The sequence below is a fragment of the Eptatretus burgeri genome, chromosome 9, assembly GCF_056783735.1.
Source record: "Eptatretus burgeri isolate ZD-2024b chromosome 9, Ebu_testis_v1, whole genome shotgun sequence".
NCBI lineage: Eukaryota > Metazoa > Chordata > Myxini > Myxiniformes > Myxinidae > Eptatretus > Eptatretus burgeri.
The window spans coordinates 30,082,091-30,104,799 of NC_140969.1; the positions used below are offsets into that span (position 1 = coordinate 30,082,091).

The 22,709-nt window shown below is 43.1% G+C and overlaps 1 protein-coding gene across 1 annotated transcript in view; it reads right to left on the reverse strand.

Annotated features, from left to right (window-relative positions):
- Positions 1 to 505: 505 nt before the first annotated feature.
- ECE2 (endothelin converting enzyme 2) overlaps positions 506 to 22,709 on the reverse strand; it is a 111,074-nt gene continuing 88,870 nt past the window's right edge. The window contains exons 15-19 of the mRNA XM_085894579.1: positions 15,914 to 16,024; positions 11,183 to 11,250; positions 3,623 to 3,813; positions 3,444 to 3,539; positions 506 to 2,412 (exon numbers count right to left, since the gene is read on the reverse strand). Of these exons, the coding sequence (XP_085750705.1) occupies positions 2,236 to 2,412; positions 3,444 to 3,539; positions 3,623 to 3,813; positions 11,183 to 11,250; positions 15,914 to 16,024 (643 nt within the window). The 3' untranslated portion in view covers positions 506 to 2,235. The remainder of the gene's footprint in view (positions 2,413 to 3,443; positions 3,540 to 3,622; positions 3,814 to 11,182; positions 11,251 to 15,913; positions 16,025 to 22,709) is intronic.

A 22,709-nucleotide genomic window follows, 5' to 3' on the forward strand; every position in this document is an offset into this window, starting at 1 on the left:
TCACATGCGGCAATTGATGTGAATTGTTGCTCCCAGCTTGCTGGCTCGATGACAGAAGACGCCCTTCACATTTTCGCCGCCTTCATCCTTATCCCATTTGGAATCCCTTGCGGGCACGGGCAACTTGCTATTCAGGTGCAATTTGATTTGAGGACCGAAAGAGGAGCATCTCATTCTCAAACATTAGAAAACAAATGTGGTCCAGGTCACAACGAATCTGGTCTGGGAAACTTCGCTCCAAATTCAGTGAGCCACTCTACAATTCCTTACTCTCATCCCGAATAACTTCGAAAAATTGAGATTAAATGAGGAAAACATTAAAAAGTAACGTGAATAATGCCTCTGACACCTTCTGCTGCAGAGGCATAAAAAAAGGATTTTCCATTGAACAATTCATCTCTTCTCAACACCAAAACTTAGTTGGACAAAAGTTTTGTATATATATATATATATATATATATATATTTTTTTTTTAATACAAGATTAGACTCGTGGAGGAACAAGGTTCATAACTGTTGTAATTTATTACAAACTATCATAGATTTCAAAAACGCAAAAAATAAAAAGACAACACCAAATCATCAAAACAAGAATCACCCACTCATTGTTAAACACATCTGCAAACAAATAAAATTAAATTAAATTAAAATCACAAAAACCAGCTTGTGTTTTTTTTTTTTTGTCTTTTTCTCCTTTGGGTGTATGTACGTTTCATCAATACACACATCTACATATGGATGTCAACAAATGATATAATCCAAATAACAATTTTTTTTTTCAACAACACCTTCTGTTAGCAAGATACGTGTGCGTGGCAAAGAGCATCGTCAAACCGTGCAAACGAATTAAAAACATGTTTAAACAAACTGGTAATAATTTTAATATGTTCCAAACAAATGACATAGCATCGTAAATATTTCGTATAATTTAAAAATAAAGCTTTTGTCAAGATTAGATCAGACAAAATGAAAATAATAACAACAACGTGTAATAAATTACCTGTAAATGCACATGCGCACACACCTGCACAAATAACTTCCGGTGAAATAAGTCATGTCGTTTCACAGACAAAATAAGAACGCTCAAACAAAGCTCAAAGCAAAGATATCCAGCAGGCTGATGCACAATACAGCAATAAACGTGCTTAGCACTCAGGATGCATTCCTGGAGAAACGAGCACTGGGGAAGGTGTGTGTGTGTGTGTGTGTGTGTGTGTGTGTGTGTGTGTGTGTGTGTGTGTGTGTGTGTGTGTGTGTGTGTGTGTGTGTGTGTGTGTGTGTGTGTGTGTGTGATCATATGATGGCTTATATAGAGATGCATTCCCAACAGCGATATTTCTTACTCATATGAGGACTTTATTGGGAGCATCGGTAATAGCACTAATAATAATACAACAGATGGTAAACACGTTTTATAAATAACTGAATTTTTTTTTATGATAATAACATCAGTATGAACCAAAACAAAATATGTACAAAACATCAATAAAAAAATAATAATTGCCGTCGCTCCTATTCTGCTCCTACTCCTCAGACATGGCAGCGATGGGAGATGAGGTGGGAGTCTCATCCTGCTGCAAAACGAAGGCAGATTAAACAGTGCTGATTGGCTCAGTGTATATGCATCCGGCACAAACCATGGCGGCGGATGTGTTTATTTGGCGAGTGCTGCATGTCATGGATTTTATTAATTAATTAATTAAATTTTTAATAAAAAATTATCCAGGACAAAGCTATATAACGAATCAGTGTTATACGGGGCAGTGTTAAGCGAGGTATTACTGTATTGCGAAAAGGCAAGCTTGAATGGTTACAAATCACCATCTTAAAGGCGACAGCAATTCAACGAGGTGGGAGGGGATGGGAAATGAAGCAGCTTAATGAGAGCTTGACGATCAAAAAGCCCGAAGGTAATCAAATAAATATAAATATCAGTTACAATGGTATTTGAAATCAATTTATCAGATGGCCCGTAATAATGATGCATTTTGAGTAAAGTGCTAATGTCATTAGAGCAAGGCAGCATCATATTTCAAACCAAGTACTCGTCAGCAGCCAGATGGCGTCGATATAACACACTCATGTCGAGGACAAATGAATGACATGATGAGACGAGAGTGGGACGATTTGAGAAAACAAAACAAATAATCACTTCACAAAAACGAAAAACGTTAACCCATGACATTTCAAAGTGGCTCGAGTATTCTTTTTTTTTATGACGAAGATAAACTGTACGTCACCAAACCTCACACTTTTTAATTGGGTTCATCGGAGATCCATACGGACAAGCGAAATGCTCGGAAAACTCCCTGGAATTTGCAATTGTTCCAATGACCCGGTACCGAGCGGGGCTGTGAGGATCGACCACAAGTCCTTCGTGTGCACTCTCCGTGGTACGCACTGAACACCACACCTGTGAGGGGATAAAACAAAAATATAAATATGTAGAGTTGTGTGTGTGACCATGCACTTTCCATTGGCCCCTGAAACTTCACCAGTAGTGAAGGTGCCCACAGATCTCTGCCGGCTTCAGGTCCAATCAAGAACCCAGAGCTGTGACTGCAACGAGGAATGTGACATCAACGATCATCTGTTATTTAGTTCTTTGGAAGACGATGCGTTCAAGTCCGCCATTCATGGCCTCCCTCTCGTAAGGAACATTTGGCACTTTGTACACATCTGTGGGGAGCCACTCGTGTCTCTCATGTTTGAACTCTCTGAAATGAGAGATTTTGTCTGATATTGTGTAGGTTATCCCACTAGTTAGTCTTATAAAATGTGGAAAGGGAATAATATTGTGTGTATGAAGGACAAGAAACAGCACTGCTCAAAATTGGCCAAACATCCATCTGAGGACAGTGCACCTTGTGATGCAACCTCCGGCCGACAAAGCACCAATCCGACAGTTTAAACAGGTCGGGAATCAAACCCAGACGAGACAGCTCAAGGACAAGTGCGTTACCTGTGCACCATCCTGTCCGACACCAATTGGGATGTGGTAGTGAGAATACGTGTTTTCACCAACTTCTCAGAAGTAAGAAAAGTTAGTTAGCATTGACGTCATTATGATTAAATGTACAACTTAATTAAAGGTAGTGGTTATAATAATGCCAGGGCTAATGCCATGTGATGATTTTGTTTACAAAATTTGTTCCCAATAAAAGCAATGGAAAACCAATTGCTTTTGAAAGAGTTTTCCATGTCTTTTCTTTTAACAGGGTTTAAGGCTCATGCAAGAGCCGTCACACAAATCACGTGCACGCACGCAGATAGACTTATGGGATAGTGGAAGTTTTGGTCTTCCTGGGAAGTGGGAACAATTGGTTAGTTAAAGTAATTATTTTTGTTGTTGCAATTGAGAGATTGTTCCCAACACATTGAGCATGATGTGCAAAATAAATAAATAAATAAATAGCCACAACCGGTACATTTATAATGCTTTACCTGTGCAAATCCAACGAAGAAGAGCTGGTGGTTCGTAAGCTCGACAGCTGGAAGCTTCTTCTCTTCACCGTATTTCATTAACCAGTTTTGGTAAGCCTGAGCACCCAAGATCACGACTTAACAAAAAGGCACAACTTTGAAACAAAGCACTTGTCAAAACTATTTTCATTCTGGTTTACATTGTATGCTGCTTTTAATCCTCCATTGTCGGCAATATTCTCTCCCAAAGTTTGCTTTCCATTCAGATGCTCTTCGTTGATGGTGTACTGACTGTACTGTTCCACCATGCATTCAGCTTGCTTCTTGAATGCCTCGATTGAAGAGTTTTTCCACCAAGTTCTTAAATTTCCAATCTCATCAAACTCACGGCCTGTAAGAAATAACAAAAAGCAAAGCATGAGCAATCGATAATTAACATTATTGGAACAAAAGTGACATTTATGCTCGATGCTTTTATTCTTTTCTTTACAAGATTGAGGCTCATAGAAGAGTAAGATTCACTATCCACTTTCACAGTTCCTCTTAAGATGGAAAAGCTATAAACAAGATCAAACACAACAAAATGTTTTTTTTTTTTATACACAGTCAAAGCTCATGGAAGTCCAGAGTGTTTCAGAAAGAGTGATGCAACTTTAAAATGTTTATTTACAAACAGAAATCTCTGGAACGTGAACCAAACATTTCTTGAAAGCTGATGACATGGTATTTTCGATCACTGATTGCTATTGCAGTAAGTCACAGCTCAAGTTAGTGAGAGCCCAAGGTCTGAAATTGGCATTTACGCAAAATCCTTGTAATTGACGTTCTTGATGTGTGCCCCTCCATGGTTCAGACAAGCATTGATCCTGACTCCAAGTTCTGTCCAACTTTCCTGTAGGTCTCACGTGCCACTGCCTGGAGGTAGTCTGACACCTCCTGCTTCAGATCATCCAGTGTGGCAGGTCAGTTGGCATAGACAGAGCCCTTGTCAGCCCCCTAGAACCAGTAGTCCAGAGGGTTCAAGTCTGGGTTATGGGGTGCCCAGTCATGAGTGGTAACCAGGGCAACGAGGCGGTTTCTGAAGAGCTGCCCCAGGAGAGTGATGGTGTCACCAGCTGTATGCGGGGGTGCACCATCCTGCATAAACCAGGTCATGCTGAGCTGGTTTGGGGTGACCTTTTGGGCTAGATCATGATGGAACTTCTGGAGCACGGGCCGGTAGCGCTCACCGTTGATAGTCACCGTCCTGCTGTTGTCATTCTCAAACCAGTAAGGCCCGAGCGTTCCCCATATGGCATTGAAGGCACAGAAGCATGTGACCTTAGACCCGTTTCAGATACCTCTCGGTGATCTCCTCAGGTGGTTCTGCCCCCCAGAAAATGTTGTTGTGGTTGTTGATGGCACAGTTCAAGTGGAAATGGGCTTCATCACTGAACCAGATCAGGTTGATCCATTTTGGGTACTACTCCATTCTGTCACTGAACTAACTGCACACATCAAGTCTCCTCATGTCATCTTGACTCAGTTTATGCCAAACAGAGATAATGTATGGGAAAAGCTTCAGCTCCTTAGTGAGGCCATGCCAGACTGATGTTGGTTTGATGCCTAGCTCCCGGTAGCGCCGGCAGTGGGACTTCTTGGGACTGTCCACCGCAGAATCCCACACGGTGTCGTTGGCTTGGCTCTTTGTTACTGATGCTGGCCTGCCACTGTTGCCATTGGTGTGGATGTGCACTGTACCCTTGTGCTCAAAATGTTTCACAATACGTTGAATGGTACAATTTATGGGTCCATCACGTGTTCTGAGGTCATATTCCCGGCAGAACCTCCGGCGGGTGTCTACATATGATTTAGTTTCATACCACAGAGCCACCACTTTTGTCTTCTGTTTCACTGTCAATGGCATAGTTGAGCTACGGAACTACAAATCCCAGGGAACAAATACCACCAAACTCTGAAAAAGAAAACAGTATCAGTCAAAAAACAAAGAAATTGCAGGAAGTCAAAGTTGTATCGATCTTTTTGAAACACCCTGTACAGCAGGAAGAAAAGGATGAAGGTGTTGTGAACAACAAATGGCAGGGTAGTGGGGAACATCCGAACATGTGATCAAATCGGATATAAAAGAAGAGGTAGGAATAGGAAGGATGAGCAAGAGCAGAAGACATCATAAGTAGGAATGAGATAAATCTGGTCAATGTATGGACAAGCAATGGCCTACTCTTTTGGAATAGGTAGGAGAGGGTTCTTTAACATCCACCAGCAAAAGCTAGCGGATGGGATAGTGAGGTGAACGTTCCTCCCGAAGGACTGCCCACTAATTTTTGCAGTGTGTTACCTGCGAAGCACCAGGATAAGAGTTTATTGTCAGGCTGGTAAATTAAACTAGAATGGGGTGTATTGGGTGCAAGACCAGGTAAAAAAAGCAATATAAAGTATTGAAAGACAATCAACAAGCTGGTTATGAGAGATCTGTATAATTTTGGGCTAATCTTCGTGAGAGATGATGGCTTTGGTTTTCAGTGGCTTCACCTATACAAGCATCAAACCCATTACAGATGAGCCTCCCATATCTGAAAATTTGAACATTGACATTATTAATAAGAACAAGAGCGAGAACTATTTTTGCAATACATGTCCCCAACCAATTTGATATTTTGTAAGTCCAAAAAGGGCATAACTGTTTTAAAAAAAATTGACGAAATGCCCTGAAACTCAAACTTGTTGTGTAACTTATCATAATAAAGCCATGTACCAAGTTTCAGTTGAATATGTTAAAGGGTACAGGGAAAAAAACATAAAATAAAATAAAAGTCAGAAAAACTACAGGTGGGACGAATGTATTAACAGACGGACAGCAAACCTACTGTCCCCTCCAGTGAAACCAGTAGGGGGACTAATAATAATAGGAGTTCCCTTACAAGTACCTTTGACACAGGAGCCCATTAAGTTCATCAAAGCTTGCATTATTATTGCCATCTTGTGGTTGTTTGTCCACACTCTATCCTTTCCAAATGCTGAGCATCAAGCAAGTAAGCAACGTGTGACATTTTAAAGTCTTTGGTATGACTCAGCCGGGGTTCGAACCGCCGACCTCCAAAATTCAGAGTGGACGCTCTAACCGTTACACCACCGAGTCTGGTTAAAAATGATAGAGCACGGACATTTGTATTGATATGTCAGACAAAAATTCCAAAATAACGAAGTAGAATGTCTTATGCAAGAATCCCAGTGTAGGATTAATTGTGTTTTGCATCCCGACCAGTTCCTGAGCATTTTTTTTAAAAATGCCATGCAAATTAATTCATAATTGCATGAGCTTCTTTCCTTCTTTGAGATGATCACAAAATTTAAATGAAGTGCTAGCAGGAAGATCCCCCTCAAATAACACCTCGCTCTCCGGCTCCCCCACTCGAGCACATAAATTCTCCAGTCCACACATCACCCACGGGATTTTTCTCATTTGTAAAAGTATAGATATCTGTCAAATCAACACCATATGGCTTCACCAGGTGCAGTTAAGTATGAATTGTGCTGTGCAGTCCAATTGGCTCGAGTCGTCCAATGGACGCACCGTTCATCATGAGTGTGCAGGGAGCATGCATTCAGCAGCAATGATAAAGTCATGTTTTCATTTTCAATGGATTCACGCTTTGATAGAATGTGGGAAAGATTTTCAAGGAAAGAATAGAAATCCCCAAAACAGCCAAAGGGAACTTAATGAAGCGCAAAACTACAGAAAATGCAAACCCTGACTCTTGATCTAAGACTGCTGCAAAATCACAAGATGAAAGATAACCTCATGATGGATTAAAAAATTCAGGATGTCATGAAAGTTTGTGGAGTCGTCAAGATTTCAGGCACGTACCAGTACAAGTCGTTGGACTCGAATTATCATGGAAGAATGGCTGCACAAATATTTTTCATCAATGTTCTTGTTATTATACAAAACCTATTTCCACAAATGAGCCTCACAATGTGGAAATTGGTCTCGTCGTTATTCTACAAAACCTTACACAACATTGTTTCACCCAGATTTCATCCATCGTCTGTGGGATATGCTGGAATGTCAATTACAGGCTACAAAACCTGAAAAACCAATGGAACCACTGAGCAAAGTGGCAGATAATTTCACCTGCACCCCTAAAAAATTCCTTGCAGATTTTCGAGTACGGAGTTGAGAGATTATATAGCATAATAAATGGACGGTACACCAATAATCATCATGGTGTTGGCTTAATGGTTAAGGTGGCTGACTTGAGATCTTAAGGTCCTGAGATCAAAACCTTCAACGCAAAATAACACGAGGTGGATTGACTCAGCCTGTCATTGTTCCAAGGTCGGCAAAACGACTACCGGCTCTGGGAAATAAGCCATTTGAGTATCCCGTGTCGGAATGGCGGCCCATCCAGGATTGTGCTGCATAGCCAATGAAACTGCCTCGGTAGCTCTGTGCGCATCGTGGCCCAAAAGGAATGGCATTATTAATACACTCAGTCATCAGTAAAAAAAACTAGTCTCATGATTTTTTGGTAGGATTCGGCTCGAGCTAAATTTGTAGTGTTGTTGAAGCAATATCTCAAACCTCTCTCCCTCCTCCAAATCCTGGTGGCATCGAGTTAAATCCGTTTCTGGTGTGCTAAATCCTCCTCCATCCACTCCAGTACCTCAAATGGCCACACTGCTGAAACCGTACGTGAAAAGGCTGATTGCCTAAACTCCGGGTTTGCTTCCAAATCTTGTGTCCGAAACCCATCACTTTCTGTACCCACCTTACCCAGTCAGATCAAGCTGCTCCTGGACTCTGTCCTTTTCTTCTGACAAAGTGGAGAGCTTGCTGTAAACCCTCGACTCAGATTCTGCAACCGGTACAGACAGCATCAGCCCACGTGTTCTAAAAACCTGCTCTTCTGCTCTTGCTCACCCTCTCTCTGTTATATTCACCCTCTCATTTGCTCAAGGTCATCTTCCATCTGCTTGGAAATTAGCAAACATTACCGCTCTGCATAAAAAAGCTGCAAAAACAGATCCCTGCAACTACAGACTAATCAGCCTTCTCCCAATCATCAGCAAGGTTATGGAATCCATCATCACTTCAGACATTAAATCCTTCCTCTACTCCAATGGCTTGATTTCCGATCATCAATATGGTTTCAGACCAGGTCATTCGACCCTGGATATCCTGCTTCTGCTCTCCCAACATTGGATGGAGATCCTCAATGCCAGGCAGGAAATCACTGCCATCTCCCAAGACATATCACGTACTTTAGATATGCTCTGGCACCTTGCCATGCTCACTCTCTTCCTTTGGTATCCAAGACCATCTCCACTCATGGCTTGCAGACTTTCTCTCCTGTGGCAGCCAGCGTGTGGCCCTAAATGGAGTTCTCTCGTCCCCTCTTCCTATCCAGACTGGAGTTCCTCAAGGCAGCGTTCTGGGCCCTGTTCTTTTTCTGGTTTTCATCAATGATTTCTCCAACTCACTGGAAAACCCTCTTTATCTCTTTGCTGATGACTCCACCCTCTGCCGTACCATCGGTAATCCCTCAGATCTGCAAGAAGCAGCTTCTCCACACTCTGCAGATCTGGGTAAAATCACAAACTGGTCCAACAAGTGGAACATGTCTTTCAATCCTGACAAATCTTACAATCTCACGATGTCTTTCCGAAAAGATCGTCTGGAAAACCCCCCATCTACTTTCTCAACAATCCTCTGGAAGAAGTCCTTTCATTCAAGCTTCTGGGTCTCACTATCTGCCATGATCTTTCCTTTGAAAAGCCACATTTCCAAGCTGGCCTCCCAAGCCAGTCGCCATCTGGGAATCCTCCATTGTGCAAAGTCCTTCCTCGGCCCACCTGAGTTCCTGACCATATACAAAGCTTTCGTCCACAACCTGATGGACTACTGCTCTCTCCTCTGGGCTGGCGCTCCTGCCTCCCACCTTTCTCGGCTTCACATTGTGGAAACCAGAGTCTTTGGGCCTCTCACTGCAGGCAGGTTGGTGGTCTTTGTCTTGTACCGTCTCCTCTCCGGTCTCGCCCCACCCCCCCCCCCGGCTATGTCTGCGATATGTCCCACCAATATTTCCGCAGGGTGCTTACGGTCCGCCAGAAACCCCCTTCTGGTGAAACTACCAAAATCACGAATCACTGCTCACCTTCACTCTTTCATTCCTCTTTTTCCCCACCTTTGGAATAAGCTCCCACACTCTCTTCAATCCCACTCTTCCCTCCAGGTCTTCAAAACAGCTGTTCACCACCATCTCTTATCTTCTCCCATCCAAAACCACAATCTTTTCTACCCCCGTTAATCACACCTCCTTCAAATTCCCTGCTTTCCTTCTTGAAAGTCCCTGTGGTGTCCATATTGTTTACCTCGTGTACCCCACCCCATCCCTCTCCCTTCCACAGACTTTATTATGTCTCTGTTCCCCACTGTTTTGTCCTTCCCTCTCCCACTCTTCTTGTCTCATACCCCTCCCCCCCCCCTTGTTGTGCATTGTGTGTGTTAGATCTCATACGAACCTTGACAATGTATACAAAAAAATTTTTTTTTTCAAACATCAAAGCTACTTTTTATTGAACACAATTAGTTAATTGGGAGTATAAAATTAATCGTGTACATCAAGTATAAAAATTCCTTTCCATCACAATGAAATGAATCGGTGTAATTATTGCAAAGTTGGAGTGGGCCTGAGTACCCTAGCATCACTACTTATCATATGTAACAAGTACAATTGGATGAAATCAACAGGAAGTTGATCAAAGTCAGCTAACCACCATGGAAAACAAGGAGAAGCTGATGTTTTGGGATTTAACCATTTGGCAGAGCAAAAGCAACTCTGAAACATCGGATTAGCCTTGCCTCCCTCGGTGGTTAGCATACCTTGATCAACGTCTTGTTGATGCCATCGGTTGTTAAAAAGAAAAGAAAAAAAAAGGAGTTTTAGGCTGTCACGAGCTCAAACATTAGATTAGTGTATAAGTGATCTGACCTGTCAAACCTGTCACTGAAAAAATAATAATAATAATAATTTTAAAAAACAAGGACAAATGTGTCCAAGAGCCGCGTCCTAAAGGTTTTGTCTTCACCAGAAGAAGAAGAACGAGAGCAGTCATGGAGGATCCTCCTTCATGATGAGAAAATAGTGCATTTACGAAATTACAACACATTAAATGGAATAATCTTTAAATAGTAACGTGAACTTTTCGAAACTTTAAAGCAAATGTCCGAATATATTTAAAAGTTCATGATAGACGCTCTCAAAAGGAATCCTCGATGCGAGGATGTGTACAGGTGTTTAGTATTTAAGGAGATCCGGATCCTGTATATAAAAGAGCCGAGTCCTAAAGGTTTTGTCTTCACCAGAAGAAGAAGAACAAGAAGAACAAGAAGAAGAACAAGAAGAAGAAGAACAATGCGGAGCTCTCTTAGAGCCAGCGTTTGCTACGTGAGACGCGGCTAAAATTTCAATTCGACAAGTGCGCACGGTGGGTGGGGGAGGTGGGGGAGGGAGGGGACTTCAGTCTTCAAAAATCATTTCGTTTGAAGACAATAAAAAACTAGCTAAGCAAGATACAAAAGGACTGGCTATTATATAAACAAATGGCCATTATATTCAAGGAGAAATAAAAAAAATTAAATGTTTTTGAGTCAAACAAACCAAGCACAGCATTTGTGCACTCACGGTACAGATGCACAAATGTACAAGCTGGGTTAACAAAGAAATGCAAAGTCACGTGGCAAGAGACCCAGTTACCTTGGTCATCGAAGGCGTGCGTTAACTCATGCCCCATCACGACGCCGATCCCACCAAAGTTTAATGATCTAGGAGTAAAATGAGACAAGATGAGAAAAGTTGTCTATATAAACAATGAACTGCACACATTTGACTTTTACAAAGCCAAATTCTAACATTAATGCTCTGTGAAGGAATATTGTGTTGTAAAAGGGTTTGTTAAATTAATTGTGGCCACAGAAATGAAGTTCTCATCACAGGGGCTCAACTCCCTGAGAATCAAAAAAAACATTTTGCCGTGGCTTCGCTCACAAAAATTCACGATGTCACAAATAAAGTGCAAAAGTGAATAATCAATTGACCCGATTACCAATTCCCTGTGTAAAGCTCAACCCTATGTACAATGGGCAAGATGATTAAAATCATTTCAGATGCGTCACCTTCATAAGATCATTGGTGTTGAGCAGAAGGATATCACTAATACAGAAGTGCTGGAAGCTGCGAAGATACAGATGTTGTTCACGATCCTTGAATAAAGGCAGCTGCAGTGGCTTGGTCATGTTCACCATATGAGAATGATGGTCAGTCAGTAGAGCGCATTCCTCTGCCAGGCTGAACAGTTTACGTTTTGAATACCACCGATAGGTCGGATCCCAATCCGGATAGTCACCAAAATCAATTAGTCTTTGTTACACACCCAACAGGTTCACCAAGTTTCATCTGAATCAGTCCTCAACATTTTGAAATATTGTGCTTTTCACTGTTTTTGGCCTCATCTCTCAATGGTGAAAAATCATTGGTAAATAATAAAAAAAAAAATTCACGTATCCGGATCCGGATCTTCACCAAAATGTCATTAATTCGTCCTTGTCACACACCCAACCTGTCCACACCAAGTTTTGTCCGAATCCATCCATAACTGTTTGAGATATCCTGCTCATGGACAGACAGACAGGACAAAAAGCATAGCCTCCGTCTGCCTTCAGTGACTGAGGTAACGATGGATGGACACCAAAACAAGTACAGCAAGCCCACCCCGAACGTGGATTTCCGCATGACGGTTGAATTATTGTGGTGCTGATCGCGGCATGGGTCCCTCGCTCTATCGTGGTCAGGTGCGAAAGAATGCACAACCCTGCATCTCCGTCTCACATCACAGCCCCACACTGCCCTCCATTGCAGACTCAGTTGCTCTTTTAATATCGTGCCGCACGGACTGTTATCACGTGACATCGCGTGATTTAGCTTTCGATAGTCATATAATTACACTGTGGGGTGTTCGTGACAGTAAATAGTTATGAAGAACAACAACATGTGGGGTTTTGGTGAAATAAGGCAAATTAAACATTATAAAATGTTATGAAAAGCTTTTAAAGTAAGGATTAAATCAATTCAATTGTGAGGAATGTTGGTTCAATTGGGAGGTAATGAGAAAGGAAGGAATAAAGAATGAACCAAAGAAGGAAATAAGAAGCAGAAATGAGTTTGTGATTTAAAAAAAAAAATTTTTTTTGAGCAAAAACTATTTGTTTGTATATTTTGAAGTGAGGAGGGGGAAATGACAAAGTTGAGGAGCATGAAAAAGAACACTTGGGATAAAACAGAATGAGACGTATATCTTGAGACGTTTTCACTAGTCTTCATGGAGATGTGGTTGAAATTCAAGCGCGAGATGGACGTTGTCACGACACCTTATACGGAGGTCGAAAAGGCCATGCACATCAAGGCAAAGCAGACAAAGATCACCTCCTCCTTCACAAAGTCTGATGACCCTGATGACTTTAAGCCAAGGACGTCGACGTCATCTCAATAACCTCCAATGCCCGACATCATCATCAATGTATTTTTTGAGTTTTTTTCATTTTTACTAATTCATGCAAAAAAAAGTCAATGAATGTTAGAGTTGGTTCCCCTAAACCTATTTTTCCCTTCAGGTCTTAACTTTGAGCATCGCGGTTTTGTCCAACGCAACCCCTATGAACAGGGAGGGTCTGCTGTACTATAAAGCGAGTTGCCAGATGTTCCTCGGCCAATACGGGACTTTTGAAACGATGCAATTTGGCTCAGAATATTCGGCACATGTGAGCAGAAACTCCTAGAAACAGCAATGTTCAGCGCACCAAAATGATATCGTGTGTGTGAGAGAGAGATAAGGATTGTTACCTAAAATGGCTCCAAAAGAAGCTGAAATACTTGGAAAAGTAGCTGAGAGAAAGGGGGTTATGTCTCTGTATGACAAAAGACCGAGAACAACAAAAATAACCAAAGACTCAGATCACCGAGAGGGGAGCTACGCGTACTGCAAACTCCTGATTATGTGTAAGGCCCAAGTGAACGGGTGTATGCTACCCAGACCCTGATGGATCACTACCAGTAGATTGGCTTTAAACCTTGCGGGAATGCATCCTCCGAACATGGCAGGCTTGGTGATTTATTCAATGCACATCCGCAATGAAAAAGACGATGCTGTGCGTCACTACCAACTCGCTCATCGACAAAGAACATCTTCACCATGTGAAAATACACAAAGCTTGTGTATCTGGATTGGGCGTTTCTGAACACCGATGGGAAGGACATATCTGGAGCTTGTGAATGTACAGGGCAAGTTTAAAATAAACTTTTAAATGATTGTCTTTACTCTTGATCTTGTTGGAGGTGGGGGTGGAGCTGTGAGGGCTGTTATAAATATATTGTTTGTTTGGTTCCTGGGCTGGGTTTTCGTATATATTGCTAAAAGTACGTGTGCGTGTGTTACTGCCACCGCACACTTGTATCAACAGGAAATAGTATGGATTCGGCACCTCTCGTCCATGGATATTTCTCATATTTCCCACATGGGTTAACCATCTCAAAAGTGCCACTCTTTCGTTTAAATGCTGAAAACTATGTCAAAAAGACTATATCACTTCTAGATTTCACCCAAGCAAAGGCAGCTTAAAAGAGTCCCAGTTTGTTGATGTGAGTCACAGAAAACGTGCACAGCACATGACGCGAAATGCCTTGTTAGCCTTTGTACATCATTGTGAACGTTCCAGAAATCAAGACCAAAGTTGAGGTTGAAAAATCTCTGAAAAAGGAAACTTGCAGTCTTTAGGAATATCCATGACAAGTTGGGAGGAAACTATCTAAAAGTGTTGTCTGGAGAACAGCATCAGACACATGTGCTCAGTCTGCAGATATATTCTGAAAAGCGGCAAGAGGTGAGGTCAAAGGTTCTGTTCCCCATCACCTGGCCTACATTCATGATGATTCTCTGTAATGTCCTATCTGTAGTCGACAAAAGCAGAAGGCATGTCAGTTTAATGAACCAAACAATGTAGAAACCTCAACACAGCTTGAAGCACGTACCAATATCATTTGTGACAGATGGATGTCAGTATTATTAGCAATTCATAGACAAAGGTGCCAGTAAGTGATTATTTAATTTTTTTAACACTCACGTAAATTTGGGGAAATGTGAATTTTGAATTCATCCGAAGAAGTTTTTTTTTTTTTGGATACCTTGCCGAGGCTCGTTTGAGAGCTAACACACAACGCACAGCAAGGGGGGCATGGCACAAGAGGGGCGGGAGTGGGAAGGACAAAACAGTGGGGAACAGAGACATTAGGAGATCTGTGGGAGACAGATGGGGTGGGGAGCATGGGAATACAAGATGGACATTACGGGGACTTTCAGGAAGGAAAGCAGGGAATTTGAAGGAGGTGGGTTTGGGGTGGATTAACAGGGGTAGAAAAGATCGAGGATTTGGATGGGGGATGATAAGAGGTGGTAGTGAACAGCTGTTTTGAAGGGCTGGAGGGAAAAATGGGATTGGACAGAGTGAGGGAGCTTATTCCAAAGGCGGGGAAAAGAGTAATGAAAGAGTGAAGGTGAGCAGTGATACCAGAAGGGGGTTGTTGGCGGACCTTGAGCGCCTGCGGAAATATGGTGGGGACAAATCGCAGACAGAGCGGGGGGGGGGCGAGACTGGAGAGGAGACGATAGAAGACAGAAAGACCACCGACCTGCCTGCGGTGAGAGAGTGAGAGGCCCAAAGACTCAGCCTCATCGCGGGAGATGCCAATGATCCGAAATGCCTTGGTTTCCACAGTGTGAAGCCGTGAAAAGTGGGTTGCAGGAGCACCAGCCCAGAAGGGAGAGCAGTACTCCATCAGGCTGCAAACAAAAGCTTTGTATGTGGTCAGGAGCTCAGGTGGACCGAGGAAGGACTTTGCACGACGGAGGATTCCCAATCGGTGACTGGCTTTGGAGGCCAGGTTGGAAATGTGGCTTTCCCAGGAAAGATCATGGCAGATAGTGAGACCTAGAAGCTTGAATGAAAGGACTTCTTCCAGAGGATTGTTGAGAAAGTGGATTGGGGGCGGGGGGGGGGGAGTTCCAAACGGTCCTTTCAGAAAGACATCGTGAGAGTGTGAGATTTGTCCGGATTGAAAGACATGTTCCACGTGTTGGACCAGTTTGTGATTTTACCCAGATCTGCAAAGAGCGAAGAAGCTGCTGCTTGCAGATCTGAGGGATTACCGATGGTACGGCAGAGGGTGGAGTCATCAGTAAAAAGATAAAGAGGATTTTCCAGAGAGTCGGAGAATGCTTTCAGAAACTTTCAATATAATTGGTCAGACTTAAACACACGAGCATTAGAGTAATGAAGAAACCCACAAATGTCAAAGGTTTAAAATTCTATTAAATATTTCACAAGTTTTATGATCATCCGGACGGCTGTACCATACCAATGCACATTGTTTACTCACTTTGGATAATTCTTTTCATAGAAAGGGGCTTGCAAGATCCCAGCGGGAAAGACGATTTCATTCTTGGAAGGAGAGTAGTACGCATTTACTGTGGATGGGGTCATGCTCCACCTATACAAGGCACCCCAACCACACTGAATGGTCATCACCCATCATGATCGAACAAACGTCACCATTGCTTTTATTAGACACGTGAAAAACACAATACGTACGAAAAAGACCTGCAAAATCAAACGCTGAAAACGTTTTTGTGAGCAGACATGGCAGGAGAGAACGAGAAAAAGAAAATTAGCGAATAATTTTATAATTGTGGGTGTTCAGGTGCAAAATGAGCAAATCGTAATAACAATGAAGAATACTAAAAATTTAGCATCCATCCAAAAAAAACATACTACCAAACACAATTGATAGAATCATGCTATCAGCAGTTTAAATAAACAAATAAAGAAACAAATTCAAAACAATCCACCAATTTTGGAGCAGAAAAATGGGAAAATATCAAGCGCATCAGTTTTGTGCAAACAAATCTGGGTCAAACACAAAATTGAATTGACACTTGATCCCACTAAATGGATATGATATGTAATCAGAAGAAGAAAAGCATATTTGTTTTTGCCAATTGCAATAAAATGTACATGTACGTGTGTACGATGTCTGGGTTACCATCACAAAAAAAGACATACATGTCTGTACGATGTTTGAGTCACCATCAAATAGTTATGTCGATGTTTGCAGCTTGCATCATTCTGGGATGAAACACACGACTAGATTGTATATTCGACTCTCACAAGTTCAAATAGACATGAGAATGGTGGAAATATGGAGGGGGTTGGCTTTGGATCTTCGGGTCCTGAGTTCAAACTGCAGCCCTGACAAACTAGCACCAAACAATGTTGACCTAACCTGTCATCTTTTCAGGTCAGAAAAATGAGGAAAAGCTCGGTAGGAGTAAGAGGTCACCAACACTTCTAGGGATAGCAGTGGCACACCCCACCTGCCCAAGTGGTAGAAGCCAGTGAAAGGAGCCGTCGTGTCGCTTCTGACTTTGGTCGACAACTAACCTTACTTTACTAGATACTAATTGCCATATGTTGCCATCACGAGGGATGTAGGGGTTATCAGCCCACAAGGGATGCAAAGGTCCAAAAATATCCACCTTCTTCTTACCTCACCTGGTTTACAGAGACAACGGAAATGAACAATGCTTTCCTACATAATGTTAATGTCAACACTGCCCCTCTCATGGCGGACATAACAAAACAACTTCCCTCTCGCAAAACCCAATGGGAAGGAATTTCATTATTGGAATGAAAGCAGTATTTCATTTCGGAATAAACATAAACCTACAAGTAATAGACAAAAAAAAACCGGAACAGAGCGTCCCAAACCGATCAAGAGGGTACTAGCTCTGCTAGACATGCAGTGGTTCAGAAATTACTGCATGTTCGGCGAGGTAGTTTGAATGTGGGATCAATGTGGGGGAGGGGGGTGAGGAAGGAGTCGAGGTGGTAGAGATGATGCGGAGAAGGAGGTTGGAAGTGTTGTGTATGCAGTATACCAAATGGAAAGGAGACATGAAAAGGATACAAGATGTTGCAAGTGGGTGGGGATGGAAGGAGTAATGATGTGGGAAAAATAGTATCAGAAAAGATCAGCAAGTAGGTGGTCAGAGCTTAAAGATGGAAGGGACAGATAGTTATGGCATGGGTGGTGATACATTGACAAATGGTGTGTGTAATGTCAGTATATGGGCCACAAACGGGAAGGACTGGGGCGGAGAAGCAGGAATTCAGGGACGCACTGGAGAGGATGGTGGGGATGGTTGAGCTAGACGTGATGCTGTGCATTGCAGGAGACATTAACACGCATGTGGGAGTAGCAGAGCCGGGTGAAGAGGAATATTTTGGTAAATTTGGTTTGGGAACGAGGAATGGACCTGGCCATAGCTGGTTCATCCTTTCAAAAGCAGGAAAGTCACAAGATCACCTTTAGGAGTGGACATCATAGAGCAGAACTGCATTCGGTGGTGGTAAAGGCCCTGCCACACCTTGACGATTTAGCCAGCGTATGCCGACGTACGAAAAAATTGTCTAAAACGCTCGCACACGTCGAATACGTTATGGGTAAGTTTTGTATACATTAAGAGCACGCTGGCATATGTCGTAGTACGCCGAGCTCGTCGACAAATTTTAACACGCTTGAAATTTTTCGATGTATGCCAGTCTGTGACTCACACGTTCCGCATACACTGGCCATACGCTGGCCAGGCACGTTACGCGATCGTTGACACACGTTACTTGTAAGTTACTCATAAGTCGAAACACGTCTAGGTAATGTTTAGCGTCAGTGTTCCAGACTCCATGGTTTTTTTATTGTTTTATTTTTTTTCTTCGGCATGACGGTGATGTTGACACTTCGATTTCTAGTGCGGTTATAACATAATATAATTAATAGGCTGCCGCTCAACGATTTAAATCATAACCGCACTGGAAATCAAAGTGTCAACATCACCGTCATGCCGAAGAAAAAGAAAAACCAAAAAAAAAAAAAAAACCATGGAGTCTGGAACACTGACGGGTTCCTCCTGTGAAGCCCATTTTTATATACAGTGGGGAGAACAAGTATTTGAGACACTGCCGATTTTGCAGGTTTTCCCACTGACAAAGCACGTAGAGGTCTGTAATTTTTATCATAGGTACACTTCAACTGTGAAAGACGGAATCTAAAACAAAAATCCTGAAAATCACATTGTATGATTTTTAAATAATTAATTTGCATTTTATTGCATGAAATAAGTATTTGATCACCTTCCAACCAGGAAGAATTCCGGCTCTTACAGACCTGTTAGTTTTGTCTTGAAGAAGCGCTCCCATTCTCCACTCATTACCTGTATTAACTGCACCTGTTTGAACTCGTTATCTGCATAAAAGACAGCTGTCCACACTCAATCAATCAGACTCCAACCTCTCCACAATGGGCAAGACCAAAGAGCTGTCTAAGGACATCAGGGACAAAATTGTAGACTTGCACAAGGCTGGGATGGGCTACAGGACAATAGGCAAGCAGCTTGGTGAGAAGGCAACAACTGTTGGCGCAATTATTAGAAAATGGAAGAAGTTCAAGATAACAGTCAATTTCCCTCGGTCTGGGGCTCCATGCAAGATCTCACCTCGTGGAACCTCAATGATCATGAGAAAGGTGAGGGATCAGCCCAGAACTACACGGCAGGACCTGGTCAATGACCTGAAGAGAGCTGGGACCACAGTATCAAAGAAAACCATAAGTAACACACTACGCCGTCATGGATTAAAATCCTGCAGCGCACGCAAGGTCCCTCTGCTCAAGCCAGCACATGTCCAGGCCCGTCTGAAGTTTGCCAATGACCATCTGGATGATCCAGAGGAGGAATGGGGAGAACATCATGTGGTCTGATGAGACCAAAATAGAGCTTTTTGGTTTAAACTCCAATCGCCGTGTTTGGAGGAAGAAGAAGGATGAGTACAACCCAAAGAACACCATCCCAACCGTGAAGCATGGAGGTGGAAACATCATTCTTTGGGGATGCTTTTCTGCAAAGGGGACAGGACGACTGCACCGTATTGAGGGGAGGATAGATGGGGCCATGTATCGTGAGATCTTGGCCAACAACCTCCTTCCCTCAACAAGAGCATTGAAGATGGGGCGTGGCTGGGTCTTCCAGCATGACAACGACCCGAAACACAGCCAGGGCAACTAAGGAGTGGCTCCGTAAGAAGCATCTCAAGGTCCTGGAGTGGCCAAGCCAGTCTCCAGACCTGAACCCAATAGAAAATCTTTGGAGGGAGCTGAAAGTCTGTGTTGCCCAGCGACAGCCCCGAAACCTGAAGGATCTAGAGAAGATCTGTATGGAGGAGTGGGCTAAAATCCCTGCTGCAGTCTGTGCAAACCTGGAAAAGAACTATAGGAAATATCTGAACTCTGTAATTGCAAACAAAGGTTTCTGTACCAAATATTAAGTTCTGTTTTTCTGATGTATCAAATACTTATTTCATGCAATAAAATGCAAATCAATTATATAAAAATCATACAATGATTTTCAGGATTTTTGTTTTAGATTCCGTCTTTCACAGTTGATGTAAAGCAATGATAAAAATTACAGACCTCTACGTGCTTTGTAAGTGGGAAAACCTGCAAATTCGGCAGTGTATCAAATACTTGTTATCCTCACTGTACCAATTCCCCTAAATGCTACCAATTCACCATTATACGGTAGCTGTAAATTAGTAACACGTTCAGTAAGTTCTGTGGTCGTCCGGAAGACGTCAAATACATCGACATACGTCAATATGCGTTGGAGATACGTTACACATAGGTTCAAAGCATGTTACTCAAAGGTTAGAAATAAGTTTCGGGTACGCTAAACATTACCTCGACGTGTTTCGACTTGAGTAACTTACAAATAATGTGTCGACGTGTGTCAACGATCGCGTAACGTGTCTACAACTTATGGCCAGCGTATGCGGAACGTGTGAGTCATACGCTGGCATACGTCGAAAAATTTTCAACATGCTGAAAATTCGTCGACGTACTAAGACGTATGCCAGCGTGCTTCAGCGTGCTCTTAACGTATACAAAACTTACCCATAACGTATTCGACGTGTGCCAGCGTATTAGGCAATTTTTTCCTCCGTCGGCATACGCTGGCTAAAACGTCAAGGTGCGACAGCGGCTTCACACTTCGATGTCTAGTGCGGTTATGATTTGAATCGTCGAGCCGCAGCCTTTTAATAGGCTACGCCACGTGATCGTCGGTGATACGCTGCCGTGCGCTATGCACAAGTTAGACTATCGTTGGGCATAGGTTGTGAACGCCGACAACACTCTCAGCATTCGTTGATACAAGTTATCTACATGTTATCGAAACGTTCTGTGTGTGTGTTACTAACACGTTATGCATACGTCCAACTCTTTATGAATACGTCCAAAACTGGAAAAAAACATCAATAGTTCAGCGTACGCCAGCGTTTTGCATACATTTTGATACCTTGCCATACGCTGGCTAAAACGTCAAGGTGTGACAGGGCCTTCGGGAAGCGACAGTTGTGGAGGGTTAAGGATTACAAGGCAGTGGCGGGAGAGCATGTTATCGTCCAGCACAAGCCTGTGGTGTTTGTGGTACGGATGTAGAAAAGGAGGGAGGTTAAGAGCAGGGGTCGGAAGATTATTAGGTGGGGGAGTGTAGGGGAAACGTCCTCATAGAGTACAAGGAGAGGTTGAGGACTAGGTTTGAGCAACTTAGCGAAGAAGCAGAAGGTTCGGAGGAGGAGTGGAAGAAGTACGGAGAGGTGTTTAGATAAATTGCAGAAGTTTGTTTTTGTGGAAGGACGTCAGGAAAGGGTGCATTGCCAAGGAATAGAAACCAGGTATGGTGGACGGAGGAGGTAACGAAGGCAGTTTGTGAAAAGGAGGTGATTTGAAAGAGGATAGAGAAGATCAAGGATAGGGGGAGGCAGCCGGATGTGGGGTTGCTACACCTGCATGGGCAGAAGAAGAAAACATTAAGGAGAGCTGTGGATCAGGAAAGGAATGATATGGAAGAGGAGGTGTATAACACGTTGAAAGAGGATGGTGGAAGGAAGGTTTTATTTAAATTGGCTCGTGACAGGGATGAGGCAAGTAAGGACATTGGGGAGGGGGTGGGGGAGGGCAGTAATTAAGGATGGTGGCAGGAGGTTGTTGACAGAGATGGGGGCAGTATTGAAGGTGTGGGAAGCGTATTTCAAAGAGCTGTTGAACCAGGAAGGAAGCAACAGTGATCTGGAGCTACTGTGTTATGTAGAGGGCAAAGTGAAGTTGGTGGAGATCACAGAGGAGGAAGTGCGGACGGCATTGAAGAGGATGGAGAAGGGAAGAGCATGAGGCATTGATGAGGTGCGTACATAAATTATAATTGCAGCGGAAGAAGTCGAATCAGTTGGACGAAGAGGCTGTTGAACATATGTATGAGAGAGCGTGAAAATCTGGAGTGGAGGAAAGGGTTGATTGTGCCAATATGGAAAGGGAAGGGCAATGTTCAAGATCCGGGGAATTACAGGGGCATTACGCTCCTACGTCATGGAATGAAGGTGCTGGAGCAGATTCTGGATGGGAGGATAAGGAAGAGGGTGGAGATCGCAATCGGAGAAGAACAGCAAGGGTTTAGAAAGGATATGGGGATTATGGATGGGATGTTCATGCTTAGACAGCTGATGGAGAAGAGGTTGGAGGTGCAAGGTGAGATGGCGATAGTGATACTGAGATGGATGGGAGTGCCGAAAGCAGAAGTTAGGTTGGTGGAAAGGATGTACAAGGGAATAAAGGGAAGAGTCTTGGTCGGTCCTGGGATGGCTGAATAGTTCAGCGTAAACATTGGTTTGAGGCAGGGAAGCACTCTCAGCCCTCTCAGGTTTATCATGGTGATGGGGCTGGTAAACAGGAAGGTGAGTTTGAGAGGTAGTATGCAGAAGATGCTGTATGTGGACGATCTGGTTGTTGTGGTGTTGAGTGGGCAGGAGATGCAGGAAGTACTGGGGGGGGGTGGGTGGAAGGAAGCATTTGGGAAGCATGGGCTGAAGACGAGTGTGGAGAAGACTGAGGTGATGTGGGTCGGGCAGTAGAGAAAGGAAATGAATATCAGGTTAGAGGGGAAGGAGATCAGGCAGGGAAATAGTTCGAGTATCTGGGAGGAACAGTGATCGGGGATGGTAAGTCCGAGGAAGAAGTGCGGAGGAGGATTCAGGTGGGTGCGAATGTGTGGAGGAGGGGGTGGGGGGGGGGG